We start from the raw sequence: 25,271 nt of genomic DNA on the forward strand, positions 1-25,271 counted from the left end.
TAAGTTCATGAAAACCTGACAATTGTTCTAATCACTCTATCCAAATCTAAAAAGAAAGGTTTGCCTTAAGTTTTAATTATATTCATAACACTTATAATTTTTAAAATGTATTAACAAAAAATAGAAATAGTTACTTTTCCGCGGCTCGTTTCAGGTTCCAAAAAGCGAATGCATTCAGAATAGTTGGAAAAAGAACGGTTAGAATTTTGTACAAAATCCCAGGTTCCGTTGGCATTGCATCTCCTAAAGACCAATCCTGCAGAAAAAAAATATATGTACACAATGCACATTAAGTATGCAACATTTCCAATAATCTGACAAATGTTTAAACATTTTAGAATCCATAACTTAATGCGTGGAATGCAAATTATGACACATGGCACATATTTTTAACACCTGTAAAGCAACCCTTTCTCTAACCACTGCTTTGAACCTCTGTAGATGTGGCTGCATTCCATAATTATTTTTCCTATTTCAAGCATGCACCTATTGGGCATGCCAAACAAAATTTTCAAAACCTGGTCCTGGAAGTTCTTTACCTCCAGTGTTCATGTGACCACAACCTTGATCAATCTAGCACTTTGTCCAGGAAGAGAAAATAACAGATTGTGGCTAATCTCCACCACCCGCCCCTTCCTCGGCAGTGTTTAGCTTTCTTTCCACTGCATAGCTTTCTGTTGAGCTGCTGGGAGCAGAGAAAATGTCTGTACTTCCAGGTATAGAGGGGCATGTTACTCACTCAGTGTGGTCAATTTCTAAGCACCAGTGCTGTCATATGGGGATAAGGCATAGGGGTGATAAAGTAAGCCTGTTGTTTTGCCCTGCATGAGTAAAGCACGGGTTCACTAGTTATCAAAATCGTATCACAAATGGATGAAACCTTTGGGGCAGATTAACAGTGCAAGTACGCCGGCGTATCTACTGATACGCCGGTGTACTTTCAAATTACCTGCGTAAATTTCCTGCGTCGTATCTTTAGTTTGAATCCTCAAACCAAGATACAACGGCATTTGGGTAAGATCCGACAGGTGTACGGCTTCGTATGCCTTCGGATCTTAGATACAATACTTTGGCGCCCGCTGGGTGGAGTTCGCGCCGTTTTCAGCGTCGGGTATGCAAATGAGCTTTTTCCGTCGATCCACGAACGTACGCGCGGTCGTCGCATTCTCTTACGTCGTCTCTAGTCGGCTTTTTCCGGCGTAAAGTTAAAGCTGCTATTTTGTGGCGTATAGATAGACTTGCCATGTTAAAGTATGGGCGTCGTTCCCGCGTCGAATTTTTTTTTTTTTGCGTAAGTCGTCCGTGAATAGGGATGGACGTAAGTCACGTCGAAGTTCAACAAATGACGTCTGTGCGACGTCATTTCGCGCAAAGCACGGCGGGAAATTTCAAAATGGAGCATGCGCTGTTCATTCGGTGCCCCCAACTCGCCCAATTTCAAATACGCCACCAGAAAAACACTACGCCGCCGTAACTTACGGCGCAAAATCGCTGTGGATTCGAAATTCCGCCAGGTAAGATACGGTGGCGTAGCGTATCACTGATACGCGGCGCAAGTGCAAATGTCTGTGAATCTGGCCCTTTGTGTTTAAAGCGGAGGTTCACCCTATTAGGTCACTTTGTTTAATATAATACTCCCCCCGATGTACCTGACGATTTGGCGGTTCAAAAAAAATATAAAAATCTACATACCCCCTTTGCAGCATCTCGAGCAGGCACATCCGGGTTGTAGGGGTTCGGGAATGGGCGTGTCGGTTAGCTCCGCAAAGGATTTTGGGAGCTAACACGTGTGTCTCTGGACGGTGACGAGACACAGCAGCCAGAGGAGCAATCTCGCGATATTTCGAACGTGACGGTCATTTATATGCTAGGCACAGCGGGGAGTGTCCTTTTCAGGACGCTGCCGGCCGTTGTCCTAGCAACTCTGCAGTGTTGACGGCGCGCCTCGCCGTCACACTGCGCATGCGCGGGATAGAGCGGTGAATGCTGGGACAGCATTCACCGCATCCCGGAAGATACTGCAGGAGGGCTTCAGAGTGCCCTGACTAAAGATGGCAATGTCCATGAGAATATTTTATAACTCATCTTTCGGAGGGATATCGCCATGCCTGCGGCTATGAGGATTAGACTGGTGAGTACTAATTACTTTGTACCACCAGCGTTTCAAAATGCTCTTTAAAAAAAACTGTTTTGCCGCGGAACTCCCGCTTTAAGTTGATACTTTTCCACTGTTTTTAGCATATGCTACCCTAGTTTTGCCCAACCAGACCTTTATAGACCAAAAATCGAAATTATATATATATATATTTTTTGAAAGATAGTCTTTATATTATGTGAACTGAATGTTACACACAATCTGATATCTGGCAGATTTATGGACAGTTTATGGAAATATATAAATAGCAATGCCTCAGAATTACAATACTAAAGGCAGGGTATTGGAGCTATTGTGCAGATTGTTCTTTGCTATTTTAACCAGTAAATAAAGTAGACAGAAAAAAAAATGGAAATAAAATGAACACAGGAAGATAGATTTACAGGGAACATTTTTGTTGAAAATATACTATACAGATGTAGGTTACTATCTGTCTTACAAGAAGGAATGGAATGAGCACTGAGGATAAAAACAGCAGCTAGGAACAATAAATTCTGACAGTGATTTATAAAAAGATTAATACATCAAATATTTTTTCCAATTTGTATTCCTGAAATACAGAAATGTAGCCATCTAACCATTGTATTACATATTCTCTTTTAAATGCAATTCATATGCTTTTCTTTTTTTAAATCAGAATTTGCAGAGTTCTTTTTTTGGGGGGGCCATCAGAGCATACAGTTATATCTCTGTATGTGCTGCATGGAACTCCCAGCAAAATGTTATTAACAATAATGTAATACTAATAAATGTATTAAATGTGTATGAAGCAGCAGAAGCATGATGAATGTACATGTTTTTACTGTACATTGTACTGAAATAGAAACACGCATAAAAATATTTTATTTGATGGGAAATTTCTCTGTTGAAATTGCTCTCCACAGTCCAGTTGTGAGCCACCTGCGCTGTGTTGCGGAGAACAATTATAAAATCATGTACCTCAATCACTTGGGAATGAGTATAAACTAGGAGCGTAGGCTTAGGTCACACTGTGTTTGGAGGCTTAGGCAACAAAGAATCATTCATAAAATAATCCAATATGCATATTTTATATTTAGTAATGTAATAAAGGGATAATGCACTGAATTTACTTATTCAATTATGTAGGGTTGTATTTATATATGCAAATTTAGGCAGAAAATGTAAATGTATTTCCATATCCATATTGCCATGTGGGAAACAGTGATGGATGTAATTGTGTGCTTGTGAACTCAATACCTCTGTGATTAAAGTCATACACATACGGAGGACAACTGAGAGCAAGTATCTTCCCCGGAGTTCCTCTCGGCCAGCATACCAATCCATCCCATTCTGGCAAACAACTTCCTTCTGTTCCTGTGTGAATACAGAAATAAGGAATCAGCAATCTGGCTCAGCTTATCAAAATGGCAATGCTAATTAGCAAACATTTGTCTGTTTGGGAAGAAGGGGGACCAGGAGATGCAATGGTATTAGTGACACATGTAAATAAGCTTACATTGTAAAGTCAACTGTGGAAAAGCAGCGCAATTTAAAGAGGAAGCATCTGCCCACAGAACATTCTCTCAGGGCATGTTATTTTAACATAAAACAGCCGTGTTTTCATCTTGTTTGACTTTATAATATTTTATGATATGTGTTAAAAGTTTCAGTATATGGGTCTGAATAAAGTTGTTGGTGCATTATGTTAAAATATTAGTGATGAATGTTCTATGATATAAGATGTCGGGTTGCAAGATACTGTCAGTCCAGGGAAAAGGGGGTTTATCGCAGGAGAATGTGGGTGGTTGTGAGGGGCAATAAGGTGAATGCTTTTTGGGGAAAAAAGAAAATACAAACACATTTCCAATGAAACATTACAACTACCATGATAATTACCTGTTAAAGTGATTGGAAAGTATTTTTTTTTTTATTAAAAATAGATTTTATACTTTCCTTTGCCATTGCACAGAGTGGTAGCTAACCTCGTCTTTTGGAATCCTCCCACTGCTCCTTTCCTGTGGGTGCCCCCATAGCAAGCTGTGTGCTGAGGGGGCACCCACATGGGCATGCTTCAGAGCTGTCCATAATCACACACAGTTCGGCTTGGTCACACCCCTCACTCTTTCCTCATAGGATATGACTGACAGCAGCAGCCATTGGCTTCTGCTACTCTCAGTGTGTTCTGTTAGAGCAGGAAGAGAGAGCAGCGCTGATGCAGATGGGCACAGATGGGCACAGTGCTAGATCGAGAGGGTACATGTATAAGTGTTTTAAGGTGGGGGGGGTGTGGGAAATAGGCAGTGGAAGATTTTTTACTCTAATGCAGGGAATGCATTAATGTAAAAATACATTTAGAGTTTAGAACATGTTTATTTTTTCTGATTAGTATATGAATAAAAAATTACTTTTTTATCCGTAATTGATACCTTCAACCTTTAAATAGGGATGAGCTTCATATTCAAGTCGAACTCATGTTCGACTCGAACATCGTATGTTCGATCGGTCATCGAAATACGAACAAAACGGGTCGTTCGTGCCAAATTCGAGTTACGTTTCACAGACCATAATTCACTGCGGCATCGCTGACTGATGATTGGCCAAGCATGCACTATGACCCGCATGCTTGGCCAATCACAGCTTGCAAAAAACGGAGAGCCATAATTGGCCAAAGCCAGGGTGGCTTTGGCCAATTATGGCTCAGGGGGTTTAGTACACACCCCACACTATAAAAGGTCGCCTGCAGGTTGGCCTTGTGTAGTGTGTTGCAGTGGTTAAGAGTGGACAGAGAGAGAGAGTGTCATTTTTTGCAGGTAGATAGAGCAGGCAGGCAGGCTAGTCAGTTAATGTTACAGTGTGTAGAGGATATATATACATCCCAGGTGTTGTACATATATGTATACACTGTATAGTTTAGCTAGATAAGTTCTTCCTAATTTACTGTGATTGTGCTAGCTGCAGTATTCTTACGTGGTTTATTGCCTATGTCCTCTGTAGTTTGCACCTATAGCTACTTGGTGTGTACTGGCCGTATGCTCTGTAGTTTGCACCTAAAGCTACTTGGTGTGTACTGGCCGTGTGCTCTGTAGTTTGCACCTAAAGATTCAGGAGCAGTGATTTTAATGATGCTTAAATAAAAAAATAAAAAATTATGAAAAATTCCTTTAAATATTGTACCTGATGGGTGTCTATAGTATGCCTGTGAAAACATCTTTGAGAAGCCGGGTCTTGCCCGAGGGAACATGTATCAATGGAAAAAAAGTTTTAAAAACTGTCGTTTTTTCAGCAGTCCTGAAAAAAACGACCGTTTTAAAAACTTTTTTTCCATTGATACATGTTTTTTTTATTTTTTTATTTAGGCATCATTAAAATCACTGCTCCTGAAAAAACGACAATTTTTAAAACTTTTTTTCCATTGATACATGTTCCCTGGGGCAAGACCCGGGTTCTCAAAGACATTTTATGACAATAACTTGCATATTAGGCTTTAAAATTAGCACTTTTAAATTCGAACGTTCGAGTCCCATAGACGTCAATGGGGTTCTAAAAGTCCGCACGAACGTTCGGTCCGTTTCGAAGGTTCTGGTGCGAACCGAACGGGGGGATGTTCGGCTCATCCCTACCTTTAAACCATTCATACCAATCAGTTTCCACAGTTGCAATATCAGCAGAAGGAATGAGGTTCAGACTTGACCCTTCCTTGGGTTTGAGGCAAATGCTGCGGGTCCAAGAAGTGTGTTTCTGACAAATTCATGGTAAATTTCATCATACAAATTCTATTGCATACAATAATCTTAGCTAGCCTAAAAGTTTTTTTTTTCATTTGCCATCCCTTTCACTATAAAACAAGGTTATACAGAGCAGCCAGAGTGTTAGTCTATTTTAAGGCATTGTAGAGGAAGCTGACAAACCGCATAGAAAGAGATTAGGTCAGTTAGAAAACTGTACCTTAATTCTGATTGTTAGCTTTTTGGAAAGTCAACCCCTTTTCTGCTTTTTTGTGACTTTTTTCTTAATATTTTGTGGCTTTTTGTCTTATTATTTTGTGGTTTATTTGAGATCAGTGTTCACATTTAGCAAGATTTGTGTTGTTGTTGTAAAGATTCACTTTAAAAATGGCGTTTGTTTGTGGTGGCAGTATTTTGGGTGTTCTCATTTATTTGGGACATATACAGTATATTTATGGTCGGAGCCCTACGGCCGACACGGACATGGACACAGACTGACTAGGACTCACAACATACAATGGACCTGAAGTGTGCGCTGGCCCTAATGGACGGTACGCCAGAATAAGGGGGCATACCCTGTTAAATGATAAATGTTGTGGAGAGGAATGAACCTGGGAATTCCTGTGAAATGGGATGGGGGGGGGTGGGCGAAGTGCGCCGGAAGTCTCGTGCTGAGACAGGAAGCCGACGGAGCCCGGAGGGAGGCGAGGAGATTATATAGGCTCCCCGGGCTCCTCCCATAAACACAGGCCGCTGCTCGACCTTATTACTTATGGTCGGAGCCCTACGGCCGACACGGACATGGACACAGACTGACTAGGACTCACAACATACAATGGACCTGAAGTGTGCGCTGGCCCTAATGGACGGTACGCCAGAATAAGGGGGCAAAACATTCAGGTAGGGTTATAGTTTTATTGAGTCAGAACATTAGTGAGCAAGTATGGCGAAGGCTTGTGCCATCTCCGCCTGAGGGTCAGGAATGTACCTAGCGAAGCAGGCAGACTTCCACCTGCCTAGCTTCTTAATGATATGGTCGGGGACCCCGTGTCGCGAGGCGGTTGAGGCTGCTCCGATACGAAAGGAGTGGCCCGAATACTGGGTAGGATTGAGGTGCAGAGTCCGAAGGAGGATCCTCACGTGTTTAATGAACTGGCTGGTGTTCAGAGGTTTGTCCAGAAAAGGGAGTAGAGGAGCGGAGTCTGATTGGGCTGGCAAAAGTAAGAGTAGGCGGTCCAACACGGATACTGGGCACCAGGCGTTACCTGTCTTGTAAATGGCGATGTCTAAGCCGGGGCCTGATTGCTGTGTTTTGGTGGTAGTGAGGTGAAGCGTGCAGCGGTCTTGATGGCGGACCAAGTGTCGTCTGCGCAGGACTTGGCCGGCAGGGCTGTTGAAGGCAAACTCGCTGGGTCGGAGGAAACCATAATACGCTAGGTAGATGGCCGCTTGTATGACCAAGCTAGGCAGGAGGCCAAACGGGGATGTGGCGAGGATGGCGGACAGGTCTCTAAATATGGTGCTGGTAATGGGCAGGCGTTTGGCGTTGACAACTGGTTGTTGCTTCCGGACTGCGCGTAGGGCAGCTTTGACTGCGTGGGACGTAAACAGCGAAGGCTTCGCCGGATCGTGTAAGGCCAGAAAGTGCTGGACGCCAGCCAGGTAGAGACGGATGGTGTTGTATGAAAGGGACTGGCAAGTGTGACAGTAGGAGATGAAGGCCAATACGTGCTTGACACTCGGGGTGGTGTTAGTGGAGTGGCGCGTCAAGAAGTTGGTAAAGGTGTCCCAAGCCGTGTGATAGGCTTTGAGGGTATTGCGGGAGAGAGACTGGTTGATCAGCTGGGTAGCTTGCTGTAGGTGCTGTGTCAGTCCAGGGTCAGTTGAGACCAAGGAGGGATAGGGGCTGAAGATGGTTCGGCTGCGGGTTTCTGCTGAAAAAAAGAGGCATAATTAAAGCGGGACAAGGCGTCTGCGGCGAGATTACACTTGCCGGGGAGGAAGGTACAATGCACATTGAATTGGTGTAGCAAGGACAGTTGCACTAGCCGACGTAGGAAGGACATTATAACAAGAGACCTGGACCTGCCCTTGTTAATAATGTCGGCTGTGGCCTGGTTGTCGGTGGTGAAGGTAACAGTTTGTCCAGCCCAGCTGTGGCCCCAGAGTTGGGCGGCTGCTACGATTGGGTACAACTCGAACAAGGAGGACGTCTGGGTGAAGCCCGGGATCGCTAGTATTTCTGGCGGCCACGGTCCTGCGAACCAGTGGTGGCCAAAAATAGCTGCAAAACCTGTGGAGGCTGCGGCGTCGGTCACTACTTGTGGGGAAAGGGGTGACACTGACGGTATAAACATTGATATACCGTTCCAGTTGGTGAGAAATTCTTCCCACATCGAGAGGTCCGCTAAGGCTGCGGTATCCAACCTGAGAATCTGATCAGGGTCCTGTGCATGGGAAAGGAAGACCAGAAGGCGTGACACGAAGGATCGGCCCTGAGGGATGATCCTTACTGCAAAGTTTAGCATTCCCAGGAGGGACTGCAGCTGCTTCCTGGTGCAGCCCTGCGTTTGGGTGAAACTATGGAGGACTGCCCTGATGCGGGTCAGTTTGTCGGGGGGGAGGCTGGCTTGCATGGAGGTGGTATCCAGATTAACTCCGAGGAAGGTAATGGAGTGTGCTGGGCCTTCTACTTTGTGTTCTGCGAGGGGGACGTTGAGATTTTTGAAGACGAGTCTCAACTTTTGGAGGTCTCCTGGAGGCGTGTGGGGTCGTTCAATTAGCAAAAAGTCATCCAAGTAGTGGATGACTTGTTGACAATGGGCTTGGTGCACGAGAATCCAGGTGAGAGTCTGTGCGAAGGTGTCGAAGAGCCAGGGACTAGACTTGGAGCCAAACGTCAGCTTGGTGGCGAAGTAGTATGACTCTCTCCATTTCATGCCATGCCAACACCAGAGGGACGGGTGGATAGGCAAGAGTTTAAAGGCGTCTGAGATGTCGGCCTTGGAGAGCCAGGTGCCCGTGCCGGTTTTAATTATGGCTTGGATTGCCATGTCTACAGACGTGTATTTTAGGGAGAACTCCTCCGAGGGGATCAAGGAGTTCAGGCTGGGGGTGGGGGAAGAATGAGGCGCAGACAGATCGTAAACTAAACGTGTTTTATTTGAAAACTTGCCCTTGACAAGCCCAATAGGGCTGACTCTCCAGGTGCTGAAGGGGGGTGTGGTGAAGGGGCCTATGATGAAGCCTCGCTCTAGCTCTGTCTGTAAGAGCTGGTCTATGGCCTGCTCGTCTGTGGCGGCTGAGCGCAGGTTTCTACATTCGTGCGTTGTGTGGGGTAGTGAAATGAGGCCTGTGTGGAACCCTTCTGTGAAGCCTTGGACGAGGAAGGTGGTGAGGGAGGGGGTGGGGTGGGAGGTGAGGTAGAGTTCCAGCCAGGGGATGTTAATGCGGCCTAGTCAGGTCTTCTTTTGTTGCTTGACTAGGCATAGGGTCCTGGGGTGCGCTCTATGGCACGTAAGGCAGACATGGAGCAGACGGCATTGGCTGAAGTTGCAGGAGCCATGGTTAAAATTATTGCAGATGGCCGCGCCGCCTAGCGTCTGTACTGGGCACCCGAACTTGTCGGCCTGGGACGTCTGCTGGGTGGCCGGTAGGCACGGAGCTGCCCTCGAGGTCGAGGGGAGTTCGAACGGGCGAGTGTTGGAGGTGGTGCTGGCGGTGTTGGCGCACCAGGTGGCGGTGTGAGTGGAGGACTGGCAAACAGCGCATAATGGTGAGCGCAGGCCAGCAAAGTGACGGCAGAACAGCTCGGTGTCCATGAGACTCTAATCTGTAGCTGTCTGGAACTGCAGCAGCCTGGCCGCTGCTTTGGCTGAGAAGGAGCGGTGGTAGTCATAGAATTAAAACCCTCCGTACTTGTAGCCCAGATCCACTATGGTGTGGAGATAAAGGTCCAGCTCTTCCCTCCTACTGGGGGAGGCGGAGCATAGGACGTCTCTGAGCATGCCAAAGGCCAAGGCGAATTCCGGGACCGATAGTTTACGGTTAAGCCTTGGGTCTTTGGCCTTGAGGACCACTGAGACGTCTCCCCAGGCGTAGGCCTTGTTCTCGGCTAGGTCGTGTACTGAGATGAGGAGGGAGGCTAGGTTGATGTCCTTGCCGTCCAGGATGTCCTTCCTGATGTTGGCGGGTACCAAGTGGGCTGGGAGGACTACGGAGCACTTGCCTGCGGGTGTAAGCGGGAGAGGTATTTGCGGTTGTACTGTGGACGGGGTGAGCGTGGATGGATCGGGGGTAGCTGTAGGTGGGCGAGCCTCCAGAAGCATCATTCTCGTCTGTACGTCTGTAATAGTGGTGGAGAGTGTTGCGACCATGTTGTGGAGTTGGGACACGGCGGCGGATATGGAGTGTAGCGAGGTTTGCTGGGTGCTTGGTCCGGGTGAGGCTGGCGGGACGTCGTTTGAAGCAGGAGGTGGGAACAGGAGCCTGAAAAGTTCTGCCTTCCTGGCTGTGGACGGAAAGGGCACATGCTTGCGCCTCAACTCCGCTGTTAACTTGGGGATGGTCCATCCCCTGAAGGAGCGTGCGCTGCCGCTCTCTGAAGCGGGGGCGGTGAGGAAGGGGCAAAAAGGTCTTCGCTGCCGTCCTGAGACATGACTCAGGGTAAATCGTGCCCTGGGTACGGAGTCTTGTCTAGGAGGTCGGGGTGGGACGAGCAAGAACCTGCAGGGGTGAGATAAAACGGGTTGTTTCCGTGTCCTGCCGGGGATGGGGATTCCCTTTTTTTTTTTTTTTTTTTTACCTGTAGAAATGACTGAATCTGGCATGCGGGAGGAGCTGGTGAGGTTGACTGACCTGTGGAGAAATTACAATATATAAGGACGGGGGCTAGCCAAGCTCGAATGTTGTAAGCGACCGACAAAGGGGGTGAGGCGGCGACGGCTGGTGGCCGAAATGTCCCATGACAGAGGCCTGAAGCGGTGCGTTGCGGGTGTGGCTGACAACGCGGGGGCTCTGGAGCATGTGCTGAAATGGGGGTGACACTGTTTGGGGAACGTTCGAGGCGGGCCTGCCTGCGGGAACGTGCAAGGGTTGGGAGCTGGACGTGTGTCAAGGAAATGAGTGACAGAAATTCCCATGGCAGAGATACGCATCTCTGGAGCATGCGCTGAAATGGGGCCAAGAAGAGAGGGGTATGTTTAGGGTCAGGACTGTGTGTGGGGACCTGTGTGGACTGCTGGGGCGTGTTTGTGGTAGAGCGAGTAGCCGAAATGAGCCATGACAGAGGCATGAACCGGTGCACTGTAACTGACTACCGGGCTCTGGAGCATGTACTGGGACAGGGCCACGGGGATTTGGCCGTGTGGAATGGGGTGAAGCTGCAGCTGAGAAGGCGTTTGTGTGTGTCCGAGACGTACTGCAGCTGGGCGAGTGGGGGGGACGTCCTAGGAGAGAAGCGCGAGAGTGGTTTGCCACGTGGTTGGCGACTGCCGGGCTGTGGAGCGTGACCTGGAAGTGAGGCCGCTGCTGGCAGGGGGGGGGGGTCGCCGCGGTTGGTGTGGGTGTGAGGAGCGCGGGCTGTGTGGTGGCATGCCTCGGAGGCAAGTGGGGCGTGTCTGGAATTGCTCTGGGGCAAGTGGAGGATGAATGGTGCACATCTTGATAAATAATGACGTGTGTGCCACATGTATAGCGGTGCAGCGAGAGGGGTGGATAGAGATGCTCATCCGCGTGCACATGTCGCTATGCAGAAGTGCGTGTTATGAAGCGGATGAACAGAACAACAACAGTAGAAATTCACAGTTTACAATGACATAATACATGTAGCAGGGAAAGCTGGTGAGTCAAATGTGCACATGTATGGCATGTGGCAGGCTACAGCGGACACAGTAGATCCAAGTAGATGGGCTGCCAAAGTGACAGTGAAAGGTGTGGGGCATGTGCCGTGTAATGCGACTGCCGAGCAGACAATTGCAAATATCGGGGCATCCTATACAAGCCAATGCGATTATACATGTGTCTCATGGCTGGTCATGTGGGGCCGTTTGAGGAAGGGATGCTGCGCAGACAGATGAGTGACAGACAAATTGACAACAGATAGGGCAGGGGGGTTTAGAAGACGTGGGTAGAGGAACCAGGAGATAAGGGGGACAGAGGGAGCTGCAGATTTAGTGGACAGGGTGAAGGACAATTGGAACGGAAAGATTAGGAGATATAAGCAGGAGGAAATTACAGCAGTTTAAAAAATTAGCGCTTGGGGTTAGCACAAGGAGTGGGTAAGCTGGATGTGGGTGACAGGTAGAAATGTGAGCGATCGTGGACTGGATGCGGCAGGGACTGAAATGGCTGGCAAAACCTCCGGTGCGGGAGGGGGTCGGGTGCTGGGGGAGCAGGCCTACCTTGTCGCGATCGGGCGGAGGAACGTCTCGGTGTCTGCGGCGGTGTGTGTCGGCTGGATGGCGCGGATGCGACGGATGACGCAATCGAAGTGCGCCGGAAGTCTCGTGCTGAGACAGGAAGCCGACGGAGCCCGGAGGGAGGCGAGGAGATTATATAGGCTCCCCGGGCTCCTCCCATAAACAAAGGCCGCTGCTCGGCCTTATTACATATATTTTTTTTCATTTGGCCTATTTTTGGTTAAACTGATTTTTTTTTAACATTTGTTAACATTCCAACTAGACACTTACCTGGGCATGCAGCCTGTGTGGCCAGGAAAACGTAGGCCATTTACACACAGCTCTTCTTTCTGTACCAGTCCAGGCCACATGCCTTTCAATGTTTGGGAGGTGTCTTGCAAGATGGGTTGCAAATCGTCTGTTACCTTTCAAAGTACTCTTGCACTAATGTTAAGAGAAAATTACCTCTTTCTAACCTCCAGTGCCTCAAGAAGGCGGTAGGGGGAAATTGTTGGGAATGTATGGTGGAAAGTGGATGCACCTTTGATAATAAAGGAGTGACCAGATAACAGCCCTCTCCCAGAGTAAGAGTACAGGGGTACATTAGTGATCCTTACCAAATACAACAAAGACTTAAAAGTAAACAAACCCATAAGAAATAAAGTATTTTAATTAAAATAAAACACAAACACAGACCCCAGTAGTAACTCCATGTACATTAGCATATCACCCATTCATGTGTACATGCCACACTCCCATCTGTAAATTACAGATTTACAACTTTGACTATGTAAATTGACCTATAGGAATCCTGGGTGGCACTTTAAAATTTGTTATAGATGTCACCAGAACTACTGACTACATCACGTGTCAGAAGTGCAACATCATCGGGTGATGGTTTATCAATATTGATTCTGGACTTGCATTGCTGTAACTAATATTGAGTACCTCGCAGGATACCATGGTTGATGTGGCTTTAATTCTGGAGACAATTTTAAAAGCATATAATATATGTTTGAATTTTAATTTAACAAAAGGACATGTATGTGTGTGAATGTGTTATTTATTATTTTTTTTTTACTTTTTGGGGGAATGTGCAAGGGGTACTAATGTGCCCTTGTACTTATCCTCCTTTAAGAGGGGACAATATTGTCATCCCTCTATTATAATGGGGGGGGTTACATGTTCCATCATAAGCATCAATCAGTTCAGTCATGTTTTTTACTAAGGAAAAAAATGATGAATAACGTATGAATACTGATTCATGATACTTCTGTTTAAATCAGTTTGCACATTCATCTTCAGTTCAGTTCAGTTCACATCTGGTTTTGCATTAATTTTTTTTAGTTGAAGTAAATAATCATACGTAGCAAGAGTATGAAAAAAAAATATGTTTTTTGCCTAAAAATGGAGATAAACAGAACAGACATAAATTGACAATATATGTTTTGTTCCGTTTAACCACTTAAGGACCAGAAGGATTTACCCCCTTAATAACCAGACCATTTTTTGCAATACGACACTGCGTTTAACTGACAATTGAGCAGTCATGTGATGCTGTAACCCAAATAAAATTGATGTCCTCTTTTTCCCACAAACAGATTTCTTTTGGTAGAATTTGATCACCTCTGTGGTTTTCATTTTTTTTTTTTTTTGCGCAAAAAAAAAGACCATCAATTTTGAAAAAAAAAACAATATTTATTTTCTGCTATAAGACATACCCAATACAAAAATTGAAAAAAAATAATTTCTTTATAAATTTAGGTCAAAATGTATTCTGAAACATATTTTTGGTAAGAAAAAACCCAAAAAACGTATATTGATTGGTTTGCACAAAAGTTATAGCGTCTACAAAATAGGGGATAGATTTATGCCATTTTTATTTATTTATTTATTTTTTATTATCTATTTTTAATAGTAATGGCGGTGCTCATCGATTTTTAGCAGGACTATGACATTGCGGCACCTACCTGACAGTTGACACTTTTATGAGAACCAGTAGCATTATTACAGTGATCAACGCTAAAAATATGCGCTTATGTACTTATGACACTGGCAAGGAAGGGGGTTAACATCAGGGGCGATCAAGGGGTTAACTGTGTTACCTGGGTGTTTACTAACTGTATGGGGGTTGGGCTGCCTTGGATAACACACATATCCGTCATTCTGCATAGCAGAAAGACAAGGTCTCAGTGTAATCCCCTGTCAGAACGGAGAACGGGTCTGGTGGACATCGAGTCCACCAGACCCGTTGATTGAGTCCCCCGCTGGCCAATCGGAGCACGTGCGTGCCTCCGGGGGCGTGCGTGCACCCACACAGGGCTGTATAACTGCAGAGGGTGGTCCGCAAGCGGTTGAAAGAATGCACCTGAATGGACATGGATGCAGACAGATGTAAATGAATGATCATCCATTTACAGGGAGTGCAGAATTATTAGGCAAGTTGTATTTTTGAGGATTAATTTTATTATTGAACAACAACCATGTTCTCAATGAACCCAAAAAACTCATTAATATCAAAGCTGAATATTTTTGGAAGTAGTTTTTAGTTTGTTTTTAGTGTTAGCTATTTTAGGGGGATATCTGTGTGTGCAGGTGACTATTACTGTGCATAATTATTAGGTAACTTAACAAAAAAAAAATATATACCCATTTCAATTATTTATTTTTACCAGTGAAACCAATATAACATCTCAACATTCACAAATATACATTTCTGACATTCAAAAACAAAACAAAAACAAATCAGTGACCAATATAGCCACCTTTCTTTGCAAGGACACTCAAAAGCCTGCCATCCATGGATTCTGTCAGTGTTTTGATCTGTTCACCATCAACATTGCGTGCAGCAGCAACCGCAGCCTCCCAGACACTGTTCAGAGAGGTGTACTGTTTTCCCTCCTTGTAAATCTCACATTTGATGATGGACCACAGGTTCTCAATGGGGTTCAGATCAGGTGAACAAGGAGGCCATGTCATTAGTTTTTCTTCTTTTATACCCTTTCTTGCCAGCCACGCTGTGGAGTACTTGGACGCGTGTGATGGAGCATTGTCCTGCATGAAAATCATGTTTTTCTTGAAGGATGCAGACTTCTTCCTGTACCACTGCTTGAAGAAGGTTTCTTCCAGAAACTGGCAGTAGGACTGGGAGTTGAGCTTGACTCCATCCTCAACCCGAAAAGGCCCCACAAGCTCATCTTTGATGATACCAGCCCAAACCAGTACTCCACCTCCACCTTGCTGGCGTCTGAGTCGGACTGGAGCTCTCTGCCCTTTACCAATCCAGCCACGGGCCCATCCATCTGGCCCATCAAGACTCACTCTCATTTCATCAGTACATAAAACCTTAGAAAAATCAGTCTTGAGATATTTCTTGGCCCAGTCTTGACGTTTCAGCTTGTGTGTCTTGTTCAGTGGTGGTCGTCTTTCAGCCTTTCTTACCTTGGCCATGTCTCTGAGTATTGCACACCTTGTGCTTTTGGGCACTCCAGTGACGTTGCAGCTCTGAAATATGGCCAAACTGGTGGCAAGTGGCATCTTGGCAGCTGCACGCTTGACTTTTCTCAGTTCATGGGCAGTTATTTTGCGCCTTGGTTTTTCCACACGCTTCTTGCGACCCTGTTGACTATTTTGAATGAAACGCTTGATTGTTCGATGATCACGCTTCAGAAGCTTTGCAATTTTAAGAGTGCTGCATCCCTCTGCAAGATATCTCACTATTTTTGACTTTTCTGAGCCTGTCAAGTCCTTCTTTTGACCCATTTTGCCAAAGAAAAGGAAGTTAACTAATAATTATGCACACCTGATATAGGGTGTTGATGTCATTAGACCACACCCCTTCTCATTACAGAGATGCACATCACCTAATATGCTTAATTGGTAGTAGGCTTTCGAGCCTATACAGCTTGGAGTAAGACAACATGCATAAAGAGGATGATGTGGTCAAAATACTAATTTGCCTAATAATTCTGCACTCCCTGTACTGTACATCCACAAGCCAGTAGAATGAATGAATTGCTGTCCATTTTTTTTTCATCTAAAAGACAGATGAAAAACTGATAAACACAACAGCCATTTGAAAGAGCCCAAAGGGATCAGAAAGGATGACCACATGATTTTTAATCCTCCAGCTACAAGGATATCACCCCTAATGTCTTATATAAACTTTAATATATCTGCACTGCAAATATTGGATTATGCAATTACGGGGTAAAACATTTTATGGCCTACGTGTGACACATTTACTCCAGGAAGTACTTGATCCATGGAAATACAGCATTTCTTAGACTGTAGGATGTAGGGAATATGTTAAATTCAATTTCTCACTACAATTCATTGGAGCTTAGTGAAGTTACTTCAATGATGCAAGATCTTGCTATTGCCACCCAGCCTTACTCTGACTGATTGCTGTTGCTGAAAAATGCTAAAAATAGGGCCACAAATAAGCGGTGTGACCTAAAACACAGGCAGAGTGATGATCATATTAAAATTATTTGCTTATCTGTAGAGGGCTACACAAAGCAGGGAACCATGCAACCATGAATCATTATACGACTCTCTGAGGACTGGGAAGATTACCATGCATACTCCGAAGGAAAACCAAAAAAAAACTATATGCCAATTCACCTGTTCTGCAAATTGAATTGCTCATTAATACACAGGTGTAATATTCACCATATCTTATCTTCACTTTAAATATCCATACCTATTTCATGGTTATTAACAAATTCACTTAACTGAAAATGATATACGAGGTTAAACTCATACATGCTACATTTCTACACTGGATGTAAGCTTTCAGTTTTTTTTTTTTTTCAAAATGTAAAAATCAAACCCCAATAGAGGTTGTATTTAGCATACCACATCCAGCAATGCAGCATTACAGGGTTACACATGAACAAAAGCGTCATCTAAACCGTAAAACGTTCATATTGCCAATTGAGGTCTCGTATTAAAAATGATATATATACTGTACAAGCACTTACTTCAATTTCCCTGGATACACCTGCTTTTGTCATCATGAAAAATGGTAGCATTGGCTACCTGGAAAACCAGAACAGTTTAATGGTTTTCCAAATATGTGAGAGCCAACTGTATAAAAGATGAAAGAAAGTAGCAAAAGGCTATATGAATATTACAAATACGTTATTTATGTTTCAATCGTTTTTATTAAAATTTTACAATACAAGGTACAAAAAAGAAGAACAAAAAAGGAAAACCTCTGCTTTGCATTGCATAGTAGACAACGGGCCGGATTCTCGTAGAGCGGCGCATATTTCTGCCGGCGTAGCGCATCTCATATGCGCTACGCCGACGTAACATAGAGAGGCAAAAACAGTATTCACAAAGCACTCGCTCCCTACGTTGCGCCAGCGTAACGTAAATTATCCAGCGTAAGCCCGCCTAATTCAAAGTAGGTGGACGGTGGGCGTGATCCATTTAAATGAACCGTGACCCCATGCAAATGATGGTCCGAACGAACGGCGCATGCGCGCGCATGCTCAGAATCACGTTGAATATACTCCCTAAGATACGACAGCTCAATGCCTATGACGTTAACGTAACCTAAGCCCAGCCCCATTCACGTACTACTACGCAAACTACGTAAAATACGACGGCTGTTCCGTCGTCCATACCTTTGCATGGGATGCGCCTCCTATATGTGGAATAACTTTACCCTGGACTTACGTCTTACGTAAATGGCGTATACTACTGCGACGGGCGCAAGTACGTTTGTGAATCGGCGTATCTCGGTCATTTGCATATTCGACACGTAAATCTATGGAAGCGCCCCTTGCGGCCAGCGTAAATATGCGCCCAGGCTCCGACGGCGTAGGAAACTTACATCGGTCGGATGAAGCCACATTTCAGGCGTATCTTGCATTAAGAATCAGGCGCATAGATACGACGGCGCATCTGTGCACTTACGCAGCGTATCTAAAGATACGTCAGCGTAAGTGTAACCTGAATCCGGGCCAACATATTTAAGGAGTCGTACATTGAATATCCTAAGAGACTTGAGGAATCTATCTTGCAAGACATACATAAACCATTATTACTTCCTGATGTGGACTATAACACATCTGCTCAATTAAGTAAGATACATGTTCCCATCTCAAGCAAGATTCTTAAACTGGACACAGGACCATTGTGTCCCTAATCTAAGGCAGGTTTCCAATCTCATTCCTTGGCGTATGTTTCACCCGCAGGGAAAAAACGGCTCCCCCTCCAACTATCGGGGGGCCAGGCTCCTCCCGTCGCATGGACGCCTCCCTCCATATCCCAGGTAGGCAATGGTCTGCCGAGGGCGATTAAGAGAAACAACATAACAAATTAAACAAAGCTTGTAACCTAATAATTAGTAATTGTTAAAAGATGGTGAGGGAAAAATAAAGTGGAGAAAAAGTATAGAAGAGAGGACAGAGAAGGAAGGGTTGGGGGAGGAAACTACGGCACTGTTCCCAGAGACCCACCTCTTGGAAATAGATCTAGTTTGTGAGCGTCCTGGGGTCATTTGTCAGATATCTCATCCATGGATCCCATACTTTGTGAAATAGTTTCATCTTATCTTGTGCTATAGCTGTCAACCTTTCATTTAACATCAGCAATGACATTTTGTATTTAAGCGGATCAAATGGCAGGGCAGCAGACCTCCAATTCCTGGCTATAGTTATTTTCGCTGAAATTAATAGAAATGTAACAAGCCTTCTCTGAGGCCTCATACACACGACAAAATCCATCTAGAAAAATGCTGGCAGAGCATTTTTCCCAAGAAAAACGGTCGTGTGTATGTATTTCGTCGAGAAAACAGTCGTGCATCTTGATGAGAAAAAAACAGAACATGCTTTCTTTTTTCTCGTCGGGAGTCTCAATTTCCTCTTCGTGTTTCTCGTCGGGCTGGTTTACGAGAAACACGTTCGTGTGTATGCTTAGAAACTCACGCATGCTCAGAATAAAGTATGAGACGGGAGAGCACCTTCGGTAAAAGTAGCGTTCGTAATGGAGATAGCACATTCGTCACGCTGTAACAGACTGAAAAGCATGAATCGTCTCTCACCAAATTTTTACTTAACACGCAGTAACATGAGATTAGCAAAAGCAGCCCCAAGGGTGACTCCAATGGAATGGAACTTCCCCTTTATAGTGCCGTCGTACGTGTTGTACGTCACCACGTTTGAGAACGACAAGATTTTGTCTTGACAGTGTGTATGCAAAGAAAGCTTGATAAGATTCTTGACAAGCCTGTCAAGAAATTTGTCGAGGAAAACAACGTTTCTTTTACGATGAGATTATCGGCCGTGTGTACGAGGCCTGAGACTTGGAGGCCTCTGCTACCCTGCTACCCAAAAGTGCGTGTTTTGCTGATTTCGTCAGGTTAATCTGGGTAAAGGTATATATAAAGTTGTAAACCCTGATCCAAAATCTCCTGACCTTGGGGCATGTCCACCATATGTGATAGATGGATCCCTCTTGGCCACATCCTCTAAAACACCTAGAGGTGGCTCCGGAAACTGAGGTGGCCAGTCTGACTGGTACAATATACCATCTCAATAAGACCTTATAGTTAGCTTCTATAATTGAGGTATTGATAAGCGATCAAGATGTTGCCTCTGATATTGCATGCCATCCTTCAAGGTCAAGGGTTTCCTGAAAATCTCATTCACATTGGGTCATGCAAATCAGTTTTGTCGAGACATATGTCAAACTTGTATATGTAGATAATATATGACCTCTAATTTTGTCGCACTCAAATACTTTATTTAAACATCTCTCCAATTAAAACAAAATTGGTAGTTGTACCTCCTTATGCAAATAATGGCCACGATGGCATATGAGGCTTCATTTCCACTGGCGTTTTTACAGCCACTGTTGTTAGGCTTTTTTACAGCTTAAAAACGCCTGTCCATGTTTATTTTGTAAAAAAAAAAAAAAAAAATTTGTGAGCTGCAGCTTTAAAAATGCAGCGGTCGCGTTTTTGAGCGTTTTCGCGCGTCTTTGAGCGTTTTTGAGCGTTTTTTTAATGTCTGGTCTTTACAGCTCTACTCTGGAGCTTCAGAACGCCCTGGTCCTGAGTTTTTTTTACAGCTCAAAAACGCCTATGCCATTTGCAGCTCAAAAACGCCTATGTGGGCATGATGCCATAGAATAACATGGACAGGCGTTTTTAAGCTGTAAAAAATGCTCAGAAAAGTGGCTGTAAAAACGCCAGTGGAAATGAAGCCTTAAAGCTAAATAAGAAATCACTGCACAAGCATTTTATTTAATAAATTCTAGTTAGCATCTTACTACTAAAAATGTAAATTAATTGGAAACAGTTTTATTACATTAAATGCTCAAATACTGAATATAAGAAGTTGAACATTTCTTAATGTAGCACAACTAACTGATGTTATATGCAAAGATGATTATCTCTTTCAGTCCAATGATCTTTCTGGATTAATTCAGAGACTACTGACTTCAGATGACCCTAAAGAAAAAGAGTGGTGCTAGGTCAGGAGACCTAAGGGGCAGTCCCAGACTGGCCATATGGCACACCAGGCATATTGTAATTTTGTGTCCCGACTCTGACACCATAGGCAGCTTCTTGGACTGGCCCTGCTCACCCGCCACCAGCCTCCCTGCGGCCGACTCTGTGCCGAAAGCCGCATGGCCTTCTGGCCGGATCCCCAGTCCCCACTCCCAAGGCAGCTGGGCTGCTCCTTGTGTCAGTGCCGTTAACTTGGCCTCTCTGCGTCCGACCAGCCTCCTATTCAGCTGAGGGGGCAGAAATAAAGAAGTCAGGTGACCGTGAAGGGGAAGGAACTGGAGGAATCCCCTTCTGCCTGATGTCGGGAAAGGTGTCTCCGCAGCCACAGACACCAGGGCCTGGACTACTAAAAAAATAAGTGACAATATGCCATTGCCAGCCTGCCTGCCAAAAATGCAATTTTTTACATTTTTGATGAAAGCATGCTTTGGTCAGTCTCTTTTACACAATGTGAATGATGCTGAATAAGGGTAGAATGTAAAGTGATGGCATCGGTCAGACATTGTGTGAGAGAGGGACAGTTCTTGGGCCCAAATGGGTCCTGCATTGAGCCTAGGTTCACATTGGCCTGATTTGGCATGTGATTTGACATGTCAAATCGCATGCCAAATCGGTGGCTATTTCCAGCAATGACACCGTCCAAACCGGTGCAATGCCGACTTTGTGGCACCAAACCGATTCACAAAAGTAGTTCCTGTACTACTTTTGGCAACTTTGGGTGTAATTTGAATAGACATCTGTGCATAAACCTGCGCAGATTGCTGTCAAATCGCATTGCTGGTTTAAAATCAATCGAGTTCAGCTGAACTTGCACTATTTCTAACCCGCATCAGTGTGAACCTAGACTTAAAGTGTATATAGAATTTTTTTTAACACTGCACTTACTCAGCCAGGACTCAATATATCACAATAAGCCTAGGTTCAGACTTGTGCGATGCGGGAACAGCACGATTCCAGTGACGGTTCCCGCATCGCATCTCTCCCACACTGCCTTCTGCAAACCGCTGTGGGTGTCATTACAAAGTTAATGAGACCCCCAGATCGGTTCACAGATTGCAGTGCGAACTGTAAACTCACACAAGAATCAGATCACATATGTGAGAACACCCATGCGATCCGATTCTAGTGTGGGGAAATAGAAGTCCCTGCACCCTTTTCTGTGCAAATCCAATGCGAGTTCAGCCATATACCTGTATGGCTGAACTTGCATTGCTCAGACATTGCATGTTATTGGCACCTGCGGTGGGGGTGCAAATCACATGCAATGTATGAGGTGGCACTAAAGTGAACCTGGGCTTAATAGCAATAAAGTTGATCAAAAAAAAGTTAAAAAGGTGCAGCGTTGAAAAAAAAATGTAAAAAATTACAAAATGAAAAACAAAAACTGTGTAACTGGTAACTAAAGACTTTAAAAAAGTGTTGCCTATGGAGATTTTTAGGTGATGTAATTTAGCCCTGTTCCACGGGCAGACGCAGTTTTAAAGTGTGACATATTTGGTATCCTTTTACTCAGCGTAACATCATCTTTTATAATTTACCAACCAAATGAGTAATATATTGTGTATTTTTGCATTAAAAACCATTAAAGTGTATTTTCACCATTATTCATTACTATTTGTAATTTGGTTTAAAAAAAAGGGCTGCTCATCTTAGAATGCCCGTGCCTATTTTTTGTCCCAGTCTGGGCCTGCTAAGGGGCCATTCGACAGGACCCTACCATCTGAAATACACATTTTTTAATTTGTATTTAATCATTTATAACAGCAATAGAAAAGTGTGGTGGGGCACTGTCTTGCTGAAACATTTTTTTTTTCTTTTTGTCATTCCGACAAAGGAATGTTATCTACTTAAGAGAAAGGAAATATTGTAGCTTACAAAAGTAACTTTTCCCTGTTACATTATTATTATTGGACAAAGTAATCAGTGACCCGATATCCTCACTAGTGTTGCTCACGAATATTCGCATTGCGAATATTCGACTCGAATATAGCATATTCGAGAAATCGCGCTATATTTCGAATTTCGCGGTGAATATTCGCAATTCCGAATATTCGATTTTTTACAATTTTTTTTTAGAACAGATCACATCCTAGATATCTCCATCGACGTCTAAAAGCATTGTTGGTATGATTAGAGACCCTGGGCCGAGTAGCTGAAGCGTTCATTGAATTTTCTCGAAAAATCGCAATGCGATTATTCGGCAAACGCAATATCGCGCGATTATTTTCTTCGCCCCTATCTTCCGCATCAGAGCGATTTTTACAGTTTCATTTTTAAAACAGATCACATCCTAGTGATCTCCATAGACGTCTAAAAGCATTGCTGGTATGATTAGAGACCTTGGGCCGAGTAGCTGAAGCGATCATTTTATATTGCCGAATATTCGCAATGCGAATATTCGGCAATAGGAATATTGCGCGATTATTTTCTCCGCCCTTTTGCATCAGAGCCAAATCAGAGTTCTCCTTCCACACTCGTCAGAGGTTAGCAACCAATAGGAACCTGCCTGCACGGACATTATATAAGCTCACTCCCAGCACCATTTCATTGCAGATTCAGAAGCTGGCTAGAGAGTGTGGAGGCTGTTTCTGTGTTCCTGTGTCTGTTCCTGATTGATTTATATCATCACCAGCATAGTGCTGCATTGCTATTTAGTGATTCCAGTGCATCTTTTCCAGTATATCAACTGCTTTTTTCAAAGCAATAGACCCAAGAGCTTTTTTCAAAGCTACGTTTTGTGCTGTTTTGTGCTGTTTTGTTCATCTTGTGTTACTGTTTGATCTTGCATCTTTGCTGTTCAGTGATATTTGCTAGTGATTTCAGTGCACATTTTGCTGAGCTTTCTAAAAGAGCTTTTTTCAAAGCTAAGTTTTGTTCATCTTGTGTTACTGTTTGATCTTGCAGCTTCGCTGTTCAGTGATATTTGCTAGTGATTTCAGTGCACATTTTGCTTAGTTTTTCCTAAAGAGCTTTTCTAAAAGCTAAGTTTTGTGTTCAGTTTAGTTAAATTTTGTGTAGTAAGTGTACACACTGTTAGTGTACATTTATTTCATCTAGCTTAGCTTAGTGTGTGTTTAGTGTCTGTGTTTTGTGTTTAAAAAAAAAAAAAAAAAAAAAAAAAAAAGTTAGTGTTTGTTTAGTGCTTTTTTTTTTTTCTTTAATTTTGTAGTCCTTGTCTTTGGTGTACTACTTTTCTTATAGTTTAGTAGCTGTCTGTGTACGTCTTTGTCTGCGTGCCTGTCTTGTAAAAAAAACACAAAAACACATTTTCCTCACATTCCCCCCCCCCCCCAATAAAGTTTACCCCCCCCCACACACATATCAGCAATTAGGAGCGGCATCCGTGGCCGTGGCAGCAGGGGTAGGGGAGTTACTCCCAGTGCTGGGTCGCTGCCAGCACGGGGTACCTCTCGTGCCCCTACTAGTGGTAGAGGATCGGGTGCAAGGGGAGTCCGCCTGATCCGGGAGTTCTTCCCATCGGGCAGCCGCCCGATATTGCCATCTCAGGCTGAAGTAGTGGTGGACTACATGGGGCACAGCAGTGCCACTGAGTCGTCGGTCCCGACTCACAGTAGTACCACCATTACACCGGTGCCTGTAGTACCCCCCCAGCCCCCAAGAGTCCAGCATCTTACTGTTCGACAGCGACAGTGAGAGGGATATCTTGGGGGAGGCCATGCATCAGGCAGACCTTCAGCTCTGTCCTGATGGTCAGGACCTTTTTGAAGGGATGGATGAGGAGGATGGGATACCTGCTGGCAGTATCCCAGAGACATCCCTTCAAACTGGTGCTGCTGTTTTGGTGCAGGAAACAGCAGCACCTAGTCAGACCCAGGCGTGGGTGAGGGGACAGCGGAGCCAGGCTAGAGGCTCCATGTCAGTTGGTTCCCTCAGACCAACACATCTCAGCCCTTGGTCTGACATCTCTGGGGGCGAAGAGGGTGACCCATCATGGTTGCCATCTGACGCGTCGGCTCACTACGTCAGTGACGACGGGGAAGGTAGGCACCCTGGTGAAACGGTGCGCCAGGTCACCACCAGGGAGACCATCGTCAGGGTCTCCACTGGTGATGGCAGCAGGAGGTGTCAGGAGGAGCAGCAGCAGCAGCAGCAGCAGGCAGCTCCACCTGTGCGCACCGAGTCCCAGCAGGTGCAAGTAAGCGTCACCCCATCTGACAGGAGGGCGGTGCTGAAGTCACCTGTCTGGAACTACTTTACCCTGGTGGCAGACAACCCTACCGTGGCCATCTGCCGGATTTGTAAAGTGAGGGTGAAGAGAGGGAAGTGTTTGGCTCGGGTGGGTACCACAGCCCTGAACCAGCACCTGAGGATAAACCACTGGGCGGTGTTTGACGAGATGAAGCGTGGTGGTGGTAGCAGCGCCACCACCACAAGTGAGCAGGGTACAGCAGCCCCTGCCACATCTTCATCTCTTTCCAGCAGGTCATGCCCCCCCGCTCCCTCTAGTAGAGGTACTGGTACCGGCAGCCAGACCTCTACTTCCA

At 44.9% G+C, this 25,271-nt stretch overlaps 1 protein-coding gene across 1 annotated transcript in view; it reads right to left on the minus strand.

Annotated features, from left to right (window-relative positions):
• Positions 1-25,271, minus strand: part of PTH2R (parathyroid hormone 2 receptor) — a 359,186-nt gene that overhangs the window by 264,801 nt on the left and 69,114 nt on the right. Inside the window, exons 3-4 of the mRNA XM_040358482.1 lie at positions 3,374-3,490; positions 135-256 (exon numbers count right to left, since the gene is read on the minus strand). Of these exons, the coding sequence (XP_040214416.1) occupies positions 135-256; positions 3,374-3,490 (239 nt within the window). The remainder of the gene's footprint in view (positions 1-134; positions 257-3,373; positions 3,491-25,271) is intronic.

Source organism: Rana temporaria, chromosome 6, assembly GCF_905171775.1.
Source record: "Rana temporaria chromosome 6, aRanTem1.1, whole genome shotgun sequence".
Classification (NCBI taxonomy): domain Eukaryota; kingdom Metazoa; phylum Chordata; class Amphibia; order Anura; family Ranidae; genus Rana; species Rana temporaria.